Genomic DNA, 14,849 nt, shown 5'->3' with positions numbered 1-14,849 from the left:
GACGGAGAAGTCCAAGATCTTTTTTTTTTTATTCCAAGGACAAATGCTTTTGTTTGTACAGAGATTATTATCGTTTGTACAAATGATATATATGTGGTGTGAAAAACTTCCTGATTTTTTTTTATTTTTTTGCATGTTTGTCACACTTTAATGTTTCAGATCATCAAACAAATTTAAATATGAATCAAAGATAATACAAGTAAACCCAACATGCAGTTTTTAAATGAAGGGAAAACAAAATCGAAACCCACATGGCCCTGTGTGGAAAAAGTGCTTGCCCCATAAACCTAATAACTGGTTGGGCCACCCTTAGCAGCAACAACTGCAATCAAGCGTTTGTGATAACTTGCAATGAGTCTGTTACAGCGCTGTGGAGGAATTTTGGCCCACTCGTCTTTGCAGAATTGTTGTAATTCAGACATATTGGAGGGTTTTTGAGCATGAACCACCTTTTTAAGGTCATGCCACAGCATCTCAATAGGATTGAGGTCAGGACTTTAACTAGGCCACTCCAAAGTCTTCATTTTGTTTTTCTTCAGCCATTCAGAGGTGGACTTGCTGGTGTGTTTTGGATCATTGTCCTGCTGCAGAACCCAAGTTCACTTCAGGTTGAGGTCACGAACAGATGGCCGGACATAGTCCTTCAGGATTTTTTGGTAGAAAGCAGAATTCATGGTTCCATTTATCACAGCAAGTCTTTCAGGTTCTGCAAGCACTTTTTCACACTGGGCCATGTGGGTTTGGATTTTGTTTTCCCTTCACATTAAAAACTTTCATTTAAAAACTGCATGTTGTGTTTACTTGTGTTATTTTTGATTAATATTTAAATTAGTTTGATGATCTGAAACATTAAAGTGTGACAAACATGCAAAAAAAAAAAAAAAAAATCAGGAAGGGGCAAACTCTTTTTCACACCACTGTATATGTAAGATCTTGACCAAAAGTTGATACATCTCTTGATGGAAATAACATCACAACAATTATTTCCATCAAGAGGTGCATCAACTTTTGGTTAAGATTTTGAATTGACAATGCAAGGGGTGAGCACTCTGTAAAGTCTCCTCCAGCACATCCCAAAGACTTTCAATGAGGTTAAGGTCTGGATTGAGAGGTGCCAATTCATGTGTGAAAATGATTCTTTATGCTCCCTCCCAACCATACTTTACCAAATTGAGCCTGATGAAACTTGGCATTGTCATCCTGAAACCTAGCTAACAATTCTATGTTATAAGAAAGTTTCCATAACGTTCCCATTAAGTTATCAAAACTATATTTCTGATTGTTCTAGGAACGTTTAAAGCATCCAGTTTTTTGTTTTTTAGACGTTGTATTAACGTTCTTGCTTGGTTAAAAGAACATTATTCAAAACATTATATAAATATTCTCTTAAAGGTCCCGTTTTTCGTGTTTTTTTGAAGCTTTGATTGTGTTTATAGTGTGCAATATAACATGTGTTCATGTTTCGCGTGTAAAAAAACCCCGGAATTTTTCACATAATTTACTTATCTGTATACCGCTGTTTCCACTGTCATAAAAACAGGCTGATGACTTCCTTGTTCTATGAAGTCCCTCCTTCAGAAATACGTAACGAGTTCTGATTGTGCCAGCGGTTCCTGTGTTGTGATTCGACAGCAGCTTAGCCTGTCTCTCTATGGCTCTGAGCTTAGCGAACCTTGCCCGGAAAGGTCACGCCTCTTACCATAACGTGGAGATGCATTCGCTCAGTGTTATTGTAAACATGTCTTTAATTTTACCCTATCAATTTGAGCCGGAATCAGACCCGGTGATTGGACTGCGGGATGAAAATAACAGCGTTTCGACGACATGGCGACAAACACACTCTACAAACGCAACTCTTGTGTATTCCTGTGGGCGGAGGTTAGTCAAAAAACTGTTTTAGTGACGTCATTAAAAAAGGAAGTAGAGGGATGTAGTCCAAACTGGCCGTTCGATGTAGGCGACTTCTGTTAAATAAAATATCTCACTTGGCATTGAACTTTGAGCTTTAAAATTTTACAGATTTTATTTATACTCTAACAACAACATTACACACTAACTAAAGTTTGAAACATGGGATCATGAAGAATGGGACCTTTAATGTTTTTTCTAAGATTATGAAAATGCTCTTATCATAACAAAGTTCCATTTACTTTTTTCAATGTTTTTGCATATAATGTATATAATATAATTATTTCATTAAAGTACTTTAAACAGAGAGCCATCTCCGCTAGGTCTGCCCACATGCCTTAATGTAAGAATCTTGTAACATAGCGTTATGATAACCTTAATTTAATTGCCATAAGTATCCACATGTAAAGCTTGGGACTGGTAATTAGCCTGACATATGTTACGACCCTGGTCGAGGGTCAGGGAAGTTAACATAAATACAGTTGCTACCGTGAGCCTGTGTGTTTATTTATTTATTAATTAAGAAGTAGCTAAATGGCTTATAAGAAAACAACAGGTAACACAAAGAAATAAAGGTCTAGAGCAGGGGTTTTCAAACTTTTTTTGTCATCCGAACCCCTTTGACCAAATAATTTACTTGATATATTAGACCTGCACGATTCTGGATAAATTAAGAATCACCTTTTTTTCTTTTTTTTTTTTGGTTTCAAACAGAGATCACGATTCTCCCACAATTCTGAACAGACTACTAGGCCTAAACAAAACAACATAATTTACTAGAGGTTTTGACAAAATGTTAATTGCTTTAGAATGAATTATTAAAACATGCTTTGAATGAATAATTCAACGACTTATAAGTACTTTATTGTTTCATAACTGGAATTGGCTTTTTTTTTTAAACAAATCTCTTGAATGAATGATTCAATGCAAAATACATTTTAAACAGTCTCTTGTCGCATAACGATGTAATTGATACAATTGTTACCTTCAAAAGGTGATTCACTCTATTTTGATCACTAATGTAGACAATAGTAATATATCCAAACTATACACTTTTATCCCCGTTCTTCTATGATAAAATGAATATTTGTAACAGAAATAACTACTGTGTGGTTGACAAGACTGTTTGTGAAGCTGTTTCATCTTTCTCTGGGTCAGAGCAGCGCAAACGCAGATTTGAATGTTCCGGTGTGATTTTGCTAAAAGTTTAAAAGACAGGAGAATTGTGCGATCGCATGTGCTCAATCCTTTAATACTTTTTAAGGCCTTTTATTGGGAAAACTTTATTTAAGACTTTTTAAGGACCCGTGGCCACCCTGATGTTATTTGGGTTCGCTTTAACCTTCGAACATGAAAAACAACCTTGACAAAGTATTAAAGACCAAATTCGTGGAAAACCCACATGGGAACCTGTCCATCTGTCCTGCTGTGTTATTTGGCATGTGCACTCCAAAGCCATGTGCATCTTACACTAACGTAGCAATGTTGGGAATGCAAATAAAGACATTCTCTTTCAATCTATTTGCTAAAGTTTTTATGAAAAATTTCCCCAACCCGAAATATTGACAATTAATAACAGTATAATAAATAAGTATTTGTTTTATGTTTATTTTATTTTTAACCACATTTATATTTGACTGTAGTTGTTGAATTATTTCCTGTTGAATATACAATTTTTTTATAATCTGCAATTTATTTGACTATAAAAAATATTTTAACAAAAAATAAAATTTCAGTGCATTGTGTCATTAGTTGTGAAGTTGTTTATGAACTTAAATGTGCTTTTAATATACTATCTCTGTATTTAAAAAAAAAATGTATTTAAATACTACTTACAGTACATTTGAACCCATAGTGTGCTACAAGTGGTCACTAAATTTATTTTTTAAATACAGAGATAGTATATTAAAAGCACATTTAAGTTCATATTTAATGGTGTCTCAAAATAGCATAGTTAAGTATGCTTAGATGTTCTTAAGATGATCTTAATATACTAAAAATTCTTCTTTAGTACTTAAGTACAAAATTAGTGCACGAAAATAGAGCACTTTAAGTACATTTTATAGAAATGTACTTTTTTTTCACCCGGGCTACCCAGCACTGTAGGGAACTTCAACTCTACGCTAGACTGCGCTATGGGGAACCGTCACTCGTGACAGGTGTTCAAAATGCCAAGAATCACACAACTCCAATCCTATTGGCCGGTGACAGCCTATAACGTTGAATGGCGCGAACCGTGACGTATAAAGGGAGCGCCCGAGGAAGCAGTCAACATCTTCTTGTCTTTTCGGGACTGTTTTGTTCGTGCCATTGTTTCACCAACTCCGGTAGGAAATTACTCCTTTTATATCTGCAAACGGCCAGGAGGATGTGTTTATCCATGTCCCAGGAGTTTGACACTTGATGTACACGTTTCTGGTGTTTTTCTGTCTGGAGAGGAGCGAACGCATAGACGATGCTTGAGGGCGGCGTCTATGTGTGTTTGTCTGTTCACTGTGAGCGTCTCTCCTGTTGCGACGCTCCGTTCTCGTTTGACACTCTTCCTGAGGGAGGAGGTGTCTGCATCTGTGCCTGGTTTTTGTAGCCCAGTGTGTGCTGAGGCAATACGGCGGCTGCAAGTATAGGGCTCGCAGGTGAGCTCGTTGGGAAGTCTGAGAAGAATTATATTTCTCTCGGCTCCCCCGGGGCTGACGAGGTTGTGAGTTGGATGATGGTGACGTCCGCGTTTGATGTCACCGCGTCCGATAGCGAGCGCTCCTCTGGCCGCTGGGTATGTGAGCTGCTGTGTTTTTGGGGCACGCTTTTCGGCGGGCTGCAGCTGCTGTGTGAGCGCGTTAAGAAAGGGGCCACGTGCAACGGCTCGACGAACAGTTCCTTTCTGTCCATGAATGTTGCGACTCCCATAGACTTTCAATTCTCTCCGGATCTCCGCATTTGAGATCGGGAGGGCATGGAAAACCCCCTGGCCATTCAGATTTGGATCTGAGCCAGACAGACGGGAGGAGGAAGAAGCGAGAGTGAGATGGGTGATCAATTATAAACACCGTTGCGTTTATAATCGATCCCCCAGCTATTTAAAGGGCGATTTATATCTAGCCTCTCTTCTTCTTCTTTCATCTCCCATATATATACAGGGAGTGCAGAATTATTAGGCAAGTTGATTTTCTGATCATATTTTTTTTCCAAGTACATTTTACCAATTCCAATCCACATCAATCTTAATAACTACCATTAATATTGTTTTTAATCATTTATAAGTGATACATAATAGTTCATGAAGGCTGGAAATGAAAAACGCCTATTATTCAGGTGTGCAGAATTATTAGGCAGGTTTTCTTTTACAGGCCAAATGAGCCAAAAAAGAGATTTAACTCAGACTGAAAAGTCAAAAATGATTAAATACTCATGAGAAGGACGCAATACTAATGCAATACTAGAAATTGCAAAGTTAAAGCATGACCAATGGACAGCAAAACGCTCATTGGGTCAGCGGGGTCATACAAAAACAGGTGGAAAAGAAAAGACGCATGTTAACTGCAAAAGAATTAAGAATTAAGGTGAAGAATTAAGTGTGAAACCATCAGGAACCCTTTAGTCTCCAGCGCCACCATTTTCCAGAACTGCAACCTACCTGGAGTCTCCAGAAGTGTGAGGTGTCAGGATCTCAGAGACTTAGGCTAGCTAAAGAATCCTAAAAAATGACCCGCTCTTAATAAAAATCACAAGCTGAAGTGTTAGAAAATACATGAAGACTGGGTTTTTATAGGCCTTATAGACAGACGGCTTGAGAGTGACTCTTGAAGGACCAGCACCACATCCTCTTGTACCACCGTTTGAATTCATCTTCCAAAATCTGACAGTAAGTTTTAGAAGATCATTTTTAGTCCATATCTGCAAGACGGACATTTCAGGATAAGAGATGGACTAAAAGTGAACTCCCACATCTTACTGCCAGATTCTGGAAGATAAATTCTTCAAACGGTGGTACAAGAGGATGTGGTGCTGGTCCTTCAAGAGTCACTCTCAATCTGTCTGTCTATAAGGCCTATAAAAACCCAGTCTTAATGTATTTTCTAACACTTCAGCTTGTGATTTTTATTAAGAGCAGGTCATTTTTTAGGATTCTTTAGCTAGCCTAAGTCTCTGAGATCCTGATACCTCACACTTCTGGAGACTCCAGGTAGGTTGCAGTTCTGGAAAATGGTGGCGCTGGAGACTAAAGGGTTCCTGATGGTTTCACACTTAATTCTTCACCTTAATTCTTAATTCTTTTGCAGTTAACATGCGTCTTTTCTTTTCCACCTGTTTTTGTATGACCCCGTTGACCCAATGAGCATTTTGCTGTCCATTGGTCATGCTTTAACTTTGCAATTTCTAGTATTGCATTAGTATTGCGTCCTTCTCATGAGTATTTAATCATTTTTGACTTTTCAGTCTGAGTTAAATCTCTTTTTGGCTCATTTGGCCTGTAAAAGAAAACCTGCCTAATAATTCTGCACACCTGAATATAAGGCATTTTTCATTTCCAGCCTTCATGAACAATTATGTATCACTTATAAATGATTAAAAACAATATTAATAGTAGTTATTATGATTGATGTGGATTGGAATTGGTAAAATGTACTTGGAAAAAAAATATGATCAAAAAATCAACTTGCCTAATAATTCTGCACTCCCTGTATATATGCTCAGGCGCTTCTTTTACAGTTAGGCTGTCGGCTGGTCTTTTGATAATATTTTTTCTAAAGGCCGTCTTCTGGCATGATAGTGAAAGTGCTTTTAGGCTTAAAAGAACTTTTGATTTGATCCTTCTTCATGCATTAATAAGGAGGGAAAATCTTCATTCTGCGAGCCGCAGGAAGGTAAGCTGGGTCTATATTTTTGCTTATAAAAAGTGTAGACCTTGTTTTTCCTGTATAGCTTTCCTGGGCATGTAGTCAGTAAAGTTAGAAGGGGTTCTTTTGGGCAAAATAACTGTAGCATTAGGTTGGCTAATTTTTAAAATATGCAGGCCGCTTTATGGCCACTATTTTGTAGCCTCCTATGTTAGAGTAGCTTCTCAGCTAATACTTTAATTTGGTTTGAGTTAACACTCGTCGCTTCAGTTATTTGTGTACAGGACTGCTTATTGGCCGCCTGACATTGTTTGCTTGCAGTGCTTCATTTTCTCCTCATATTTGAAGGTTTCAAAATGAAGCCCAAGCTTTGCTTGGCCCAGTAGGCCTTAGCTAGCAGCTAGGCAAGAGCTAGGTTTAGGTGTTTGTTTGTTACGTCACCCTTATTATTACTATCCCTGTGAGGTTGTATAGTTCCTAGTTGTGGCCTCCTCCTGAGGGAGTTGCAGGCCGTATGCCCTTTTCCCTTCGATGTGAAAATGTAGGTGCTATGGCTGAGGTTAACAGCTAAGGTTATAGGCTGTTATTAGCCTTCCTGGTGCTGTTTTTCCCAGGTGGTAGGCCCTTATCTTTGAGAAGATGAGTTATGCAGTGCTGCTAGGCCCCACTTTTTTAGAACTTTTGTCATGCTTATAATGTCTGCACATGAGCCCCTTGAATTATATTCAAGTTTCAAATTACGATGCTAAATATTCTAGCTTTCGTTCTCTAGGGTTCATTACAGATTCCAGTTCTGTTCTGTGAAACATTTATCCTGTCTGGATGGCACGTATTACAAAGCATTCATGTTTGCTTTGGGTTCTAAGCTTAAGCCCTACATATATATATGTGAGCTTACTCATGTGCTGCCACAGGTTAATGCCTGTTTCTGTGATAGCAGGCTGTGATTAGCCTCTATCTATGAACGTGGTGTTTTGTTGTACTCCCCGGTTAGGGTGTGTGTTTCACTGAGTGCATCACCTGTTGGATTGCACACTCAGGTTGAGTGTAGAGAGTCTTATTCTGGTTAGAATAGTATGATCTCTGTTAGCTCCCAGTCGATCATGACCACAGCAGCTGTCTTGCATTTGCTGTTAGATTGTTGGCTCTTTTTTATAGCCTCTCTCTTATCACAGCTTGTTTTTGGGCGCTGTTGGTTACGATCATGAGTTTGCTCATGTATTTTTAGCACTGCCTCAGGCTTTTGCTCACGTTGTCTGGGGTAATAGGCCTGTTCGGCCTCCCTTAGTCCGTGATAACATTTATATGTGTACTGAGGTACATTGCCGGTTGGAATGTTATGTCTGCTGGCTGGCACCGCATGGTGGTAAAAGTAGTAGGCCTGGCCAGGCCTCCTTTTGTACCCTCTGTGTTGCCCCAGCTGGGATGGTTATGTCTAGACTCATTCCATGGTTAAGTCATGTTTTGACTCTCGCCGCCTTCGGCCGCGCCCACCTCTGTACGAATAGGCCTAAGGTTAGGCCTTTCATTGAGTTCTGCGGCGTAGTGTGTACTTCTCATACCTGAGGGTTTCTCAAGTACTTGGCCTGCGGGCTGGCCCTACTCATGTAACTACCACTGGTTGATGCCATGTGTTCATAGAGGTTGTAGGCCCCCGTCAGGGCCTCCTTTCTGTCTGCATGTTGGCACAGCTTTGTGTGGGTTTCTATGTGACTCATCACCATGGATGGGTCATGATGCCACTAGCTGACGCCGCATGTATACGGGTTGTAGGCCTTCGCAGGCCTCCTATATGTCATGCTGGAGTTTGGCTTTGTACTCCTATCGCTTAGAGAGTAAAAGGTGCTTTTAATGAGTACATCCCTGAAGTGGCTTGCCTCTCGAGGTGAGCTCTTGTACTAAAACCAACTTTTGGTCTGGTTTTATGCATTTGCTGCCTTGAGCTTGGTTTCCTTTAGCTCTAGTCGAGCTAAATAGCTACCCTGTCTGTTACTCTGTTCTATTTTGCTCCTAGAACTTTAGTGGCCGCTAGCTGACGCCGCGTGCAACGGGTAGGCTTTAAGGGCCTCCTTTGTAAGTATGCTGGCTTTTTCCCTGTCAGTTTTTATGTCAGTATTTATTTACTTTACAGTAAAGGGTCTTATGTCGCTGGCTGGCTCGGGCTGGCTAATGACCTTCCTTTGTAGTCGGTTTGTCTTTGAACCTCGATAACACTGCCACAAGCTGATGCCATGTGTCTGCTGAGGTTATAGGCCCATGGGGCCTTCTTTAGAGCGTGTTGGCGTACATTGTACTCCTCTTGCTTAAAGAGTGAAAGGGTGCTTTTAATGAGTACACTGCTCGTTGGATTGTGTTGGACGGGCTGTTTTGTGGGCACTCACAGCTACCTAATTATTTGGTTGGTCGTGCGCTTAGCATGCTATGTTTTCAGTTCTTTGGCCTTATGGGCCATCCTGAATACCACCCTGTGTGTTGGGTTCATGTTGTGATATTATTTCATTGTAAGAAGTCTTGGCTATGTTGTAGGCCCCTTTTGTTCGGCCTCCATGGTTATGTGCCTACAGTACGGTCTGTCTGTTAGGTTGAGCTTCGTACTTCCCTCTGGGTTGACTGCGTAATTGTGCTTAGCTCCCTTAGTTGGTCATTGGTTGTAGACTTGAGACTGTGAAGTCTCCCGTTCAGACTGACCCCAGGCTGGTTTGTGCTCCCCTGTACCAAGGTGCTCTAGCGCACAGCCTCCTCAGCGCTTTATCAGAAGCTGAGTAGATCCTAGGATGAGTGGTCTTACTCCCCTCAGTACGAGGGTTTATAGCGCTCAGCTGAGTTCCACTCTCCAGGATGCCCATCTCTGCGTGTGGGTTTGAGTTGCTCACTGCCCTTTCGCAGTCGCTCTTACCTGCTCTCCTTTTGTGCATTGGAGATTCTGTATGTCAGACAAGGTTGGCCCAGACTATGTTTGGCTTTCGCTAAATTAGTACGGCCTCCTTGGTGGCATCAGGGGTGAATTTATCCCCCTAGTGACTGGCCGGGATTCCTTCTGGTTCCCTGGCCACATTCCCCTTAAGTGACCACTTCCTATGGGTTGTTGGTCCCAGATGCCTTGAGCAGCCTTGGCAGGCCTTTTACGAAAGGCCTCTTTTAGGCTCAGTTTGGGCAATTGGCCATAGAGAATGTTGTCACTGACAGCCTTGGAGAGTTGCTCTCGGTTTTTCCCTGGAACTGCCGGACGTTTGTCCAGACTTTTTGGGCATGCACTCTCCTCCAGCGTGGCGGCGTGGGTATATCTTTCCCCATAGCGCAGTCTAGCACAGAGTTGAAGTTCCCTTTCAAAAGGGAACGTCTCAGGTTACGCATGTAACCATGGTTCCCTGAGAACAGGGAACGAGACTCTGTGCTTCCCTGCCATGCTTCGGGATGCCTGCTGAACAGTCCCTCAAAGACGAGAAGGTGTTGACTGCTTCCTCAGGCACTCCCTTTATATGTCACGGTTCGCGCCGTTCGACGTCATAGGCTGTCGCCGGCCAATAGGATTGGAGTTGTGTGATTCTTGGCATTTCGAACACCTGTCACGAGTGACGGTTCCCCCAATAGCACAGTCTAGCGCAGAGTCTCATTCCCTGTTCTCAGGGAACCATGGTTACATGAGTAACCTGAGACGTTCTCATGATAAATTTAGGTTGTATATTAGATAATGATGCTTTTCATAATTTTTTACAACAAATAGCATTTTAAATAAAACTTACCAAGAGCACTCCTCTTTCGGTTACTTGTGGCGAGCAGATTTGAGATGCTCCAGTGCTTTCGACAGTGTGTTGACAGGCTTTAGAGAACATCACTCCCTCATCCTCATCAAAGTCGTTCACAAATTATTTTACTTAGCATACGTGTTGTTGGCTTTCTTGTTTTAATTGCAGTCTTTTGATGTCTGTTGCTTTATGCCATTGAACCGCTGTTAATTTTGTGTTTGTCTTCTTTCGCTTTAGACCTGATGGCACTGAAAGAAGAGAGTCAAGAACTGAATGAAAGTGGAAGCGAAAGATTGTGATTTCATGACAGGAGAAAAATCCACACAGACTAAAAAAAATTCCTCTCAAAAAAGAACTCAGAAAACCGTATCTGACAGTTGTTTTACCTGCCAACAGTGTGGACAGAGTTTTGCTTCATAAACAAAACCTTAAAGTCCACATGAGGATTCACACTGGAGAGAACCCTTATATCTGCCAAGAGTGTGGACAAAGTTTCACTCAAAAACAAAACCTTAAAGTCCACATGAGGATTCACACTGGAGAGAAGCCTTTCACCTGCCAACAGTGTGGACACAGTTTTGCACGTAAAGGAAACCTTAATATCCACATGAGAGTTCACACTGGAGAGAAGCCTTTCACCTGCAAACAGTGTGAACAGAGTTTTGCACGTAAAGCAAACCTTATTATCCATGTGAGAATTCACACTGAAGAGAAGCCTTATACCTGCAAACAGTGTGGAAAGAGTTTTTCACATAAAGGAAACCTCAATCAGCACATGAAGATTCACTCGAAACAAAAACTTTTCGTGTGTCATCATTGTGGAAGGAGTTGCATAAGCGGGAATCACCTTAAGAATCATGTAATGACTCACACTGGAGAGAAGCCATTCGCCTGCTATCAGTGTGGAAAGAGTTTCAATCATAAAGGAAACCTTTATGTCCACATGAGAAATCACACTGGAGAGAAACCTTACACATGTACTCTGTGTGAGAAGAGTTTCACGTATCGAAGAGACCTGAAACGTCATTTGCAAACTCATTCTGGAATGCAACTGTAGCGTTCTGTATGTAGTAAAAGATTTACGAAATGACTTGCATATTCATTATGGTGTAACAAATTAGCTCAAAAGGGGAAATGTTAAAAATTCATAACTTGTTAGTGAATATTTGAATTAGTTCATCAGATTAACTTGATGTAGCTACATTAACATTACAATAAATCAGTTCATCATGTGAACACTCAGAATTGATTATCAATTAGTTCTAAGAAAAGGGTATTTTTCATGGCCACAGAAAAATAATTCTTTCTTAGCATTTACAGCGCTTAGAGTGTGTAACAAGATCGAGGTTATTTTAGTGACATTTATTTGCAGGCAGGGAGTCGGTATCAAATATGTATGGTGCACAAGTTTTATTAACTACTTTATTAACTAACAAACACAATCACACACATGGGAAAATGGCAGAATGAAGCTGGAGATAGGAATAGGGATGGAGGCCATGGAAAAAGTAACTAAACCACGAAAAGAACCACCAGTCTCTGATTTCAAAAGACCTAGTTAAGAGGATTCTACTGCTTATCCTAAATCCCTGTTTAGCTAAAAGATTTTCATGTCTTGCAAGTTGAAGCAAGTCTGTTGTTCTGAACAGTTTCTACATGGTTCCATGAATTGATGATGTTCCAATCTATTTCTTCTGTCTTGAATAAAGAAATTATGATGAACTTGCATGGTTAGTTTGACTCTTGTAGTCTCTTCTAGGCAAGCACATGGCTGGAGTGCAGGTTTAGGTCTGCCGTCCTGGACCAACAAGCTACCCAATAGGAGGTGTCTTGAGTCAGTCACAGCAAAAGCAAGAGAAGGCAGTCACATTGACAGTGTCTTTTTTCACTCTGTGTGGCAGTCCCACCTCTACGAGTCAGGCCAATGTTAGCTTAAGCTCTTGGAGGGAAACTTACAATACTTTGTCTCAAGCAGATCGTTTGCATATGAAACTGGATTGGAGGCTGATAAACTATTAAAGATTCTTGCAGTACTACTATGTTGCACAGGTATCGGCATATCATATACACTATGAGGTTAACTGTTGGTTCTATCATAAAACATTCATAAAACAATACAATGCAAGCTACACTATAAAAGACCTAATAACAATAATCATACACACAATGTTCATTTATAGAACAGTTTGTCTGTAAATTAAAGCAGAAGAGTATGTTTTTACAGGCTTTGTGTCTTCACTATGGCCTCTGCTTTTTTACGTGACATTCTTTAGAGCAATAAACCATCTTATCTGTTGGTCTTTTAAGGGATGGATCCACAGAGTTTTAAAGATTAATTGTTAAATATAACAAATTATTGTGTCTGATTTGTCTTAGTCATTACAATGGACAATGACCATTTCATTTTCAAAAGTGACAAAAACAAATAAAAGTTTCAAAACAAATAAAAAAACATACATATTCTGTCATTACACTTAAAGGGATAGTTCACCCAAAAATGAAAATTTTATGTTTATCTGCTTACCCCCAGGGCATCCAAGATGTAGGTGACTTTGTTTCTTCAGTAGAACACAAATGATGATTTTTAACTCGAACCGTTGCGGTCTGTCAGTCTTATAATGCGAGTGAATGGTAACACAATCTATAAGAGTCAAAAAATATGCTTAGACAAATCCATATTATATAAAAATTATATAAATTATATAAAAAATTATATAAATAATGTTCGGTTTCTCGCACAAACCGATCGTTTCATGTCTTAGGACATCAATGTGCCGCCATGAGCTGCAGGGTTTAATTTGGATTTGTCTATGCATATTTTTTGACTCTTATAAATTGTGTTACCATTCACTCGCATTATAAGACTGACAGACCGCAACGGTTCAAGTTAAAAATCATCATTTGTGTTCTACTGAAGAAACAAAGTCACCTACATCTTGGATGCCCTGGGGGTAAGCAGATAAACATCAAATTTTCATTTTTGGGTGAACTATCCCTTTAAGCTGGGGACACACTCAACGACTAGCTGAAACATTCTAAAGCCTGGTGTTCTGACAGTTTGTTCTACCCTGTCAGATTTTGCTATCTCCCATTGAAACAGTAGGTAGTACAATTTGACAGAAAAAAAAATGCTTCCAGCATGTTATTAATGTGGTTTAAGGCTTCATTAACATCTACACTAACCCTAAACCTACCCTTACAATATTTCAAGTACAGTGGTGGTAGCACAATCTGAGTAGCATTATTCATTAGAACAGCTCCAATTTGGCAGCCAAAAATGCTATCTATAAAATTGTGCTTTATTAATGTCTACATCTACCCCAACACTAAACCTACCCTTGCAGCAAAGCAAATACGGTAATTTTGTGTTATTTATCATGACAAAAATGATGTAATATTAATGTGCGCAACCACAGTAAGCCCAGGTAGGACAATCTGATGGGTAGTATGAGATGTCAGGACACCGGGATATACTGCACGATTTTCGGCAGTCCTAGACAAAAGATTTACATTGTGAAACAATCATGCCGATTTCTGTGATCATGGCTCCTAATTGGTGGTCCTATGTCATACAATGAGAGAGGCTCAACAAAGGTCAATGTCACAGTCAATGAGAAAAACTGACAATGAAAACCAACTGTCATTGAAATCTCGTAAAGAAACAAAACTGACTGTCCTTCAGATGTCATAACCGAACAAATCCAGCCATCACTGAATTCTCATAACCGAATAAAACATGTCATTAAAAACTCAAAACCAAAAAAAACGACCATCATTGAAATCTTGTAACGGAACAAAACCGACTGTCTTTGAAATCTCATAACAGAACAAAACCGACTGACACTGAAAACCGACTGTCATTGTAATCTCGTAATGGAACAAAACGAAACGTCATTGAAATCTGTTTCAGAACAAAATGTATTGATTGTTTTTGAATGTATTGAGTGATTACATAATGTGTGGCGCATTGCAGAACTAGAGCTACGTCTGTATTATTGACTGTAATATAAGAATTCAATTGTGTCTGCTCCCAAAGCATATTGTTTTGAAACAACCGCACCATTATAAACACAATCATGGAAATTTAGAAAGCCTATTTTTAACCTCTACGTCAGTGTTTCTCAACCCTGGTCCTGAAGGACCCCCAACACTGCAGGTTTTGTATTTCTCCCTAATTAAACACACCTGATTCAACTCATCAGCTCATTAGAAGAAACTCCACTACCTGAAATGAGTGTGTCAGACAGAGGAGACTTTCAAAATGTGCAGTGTTGGGGGTCCTCCAGGACCAGGGTTGAGAAACACTGCTCTACGTTGATCCCAGAGATGGGATTTTAATTCTCCACATTCCAATTATGTT

General features: G+C 39.8%; 1 protein-coding gene across 1 annotated transcript in view; it reads left to right on the top strand.

Moving 5' to 3' along the window:
- LOC125245030 (gastrula zinc finger protein XlCGF57.1-like) overlaps window positions 1-11,577 on the top strand; it is a 31,127-nt gene extending 19,550 nt beyond the window's left edge. The window contains exon 4 of the mRNA XM_048155459.1: window positions 10,897-11,577. Coding sequence (XP_048011416.1) covers window positions 10,897-11,546 — 650 coding nt within the window. The 3' untranslated portion in view covers window positions 11,547-11,577. The remainder of the gene's footprint in view (window positions 1-10,896) is intronic.
- Window positions 11,578-14,849: the final 3,272 nt, after the last annotated feature.

Source organism: Megalobrama amblycephala, linkage group LG14 (assembly GCF_018812025.1).
Source record: "Megalobrama amblycephala isolate DHTTF-2021 linkage group LG14, ASM1881202v1, whole genome shotgun sequence".
In the NCBI taxonomy this organism is placed as follows: domain Eukaryota; kingdom Metazoa; phylum Chordata; class Actinopteri; order Cypriniformes; family Xenocyprididae; genus Megalobrama; species Megalobrama amblycephala.
Note: the sequence above shows the minus strand (reverse complement) of the source record. Positions and strands in the feature narration are given on the sequence as shown.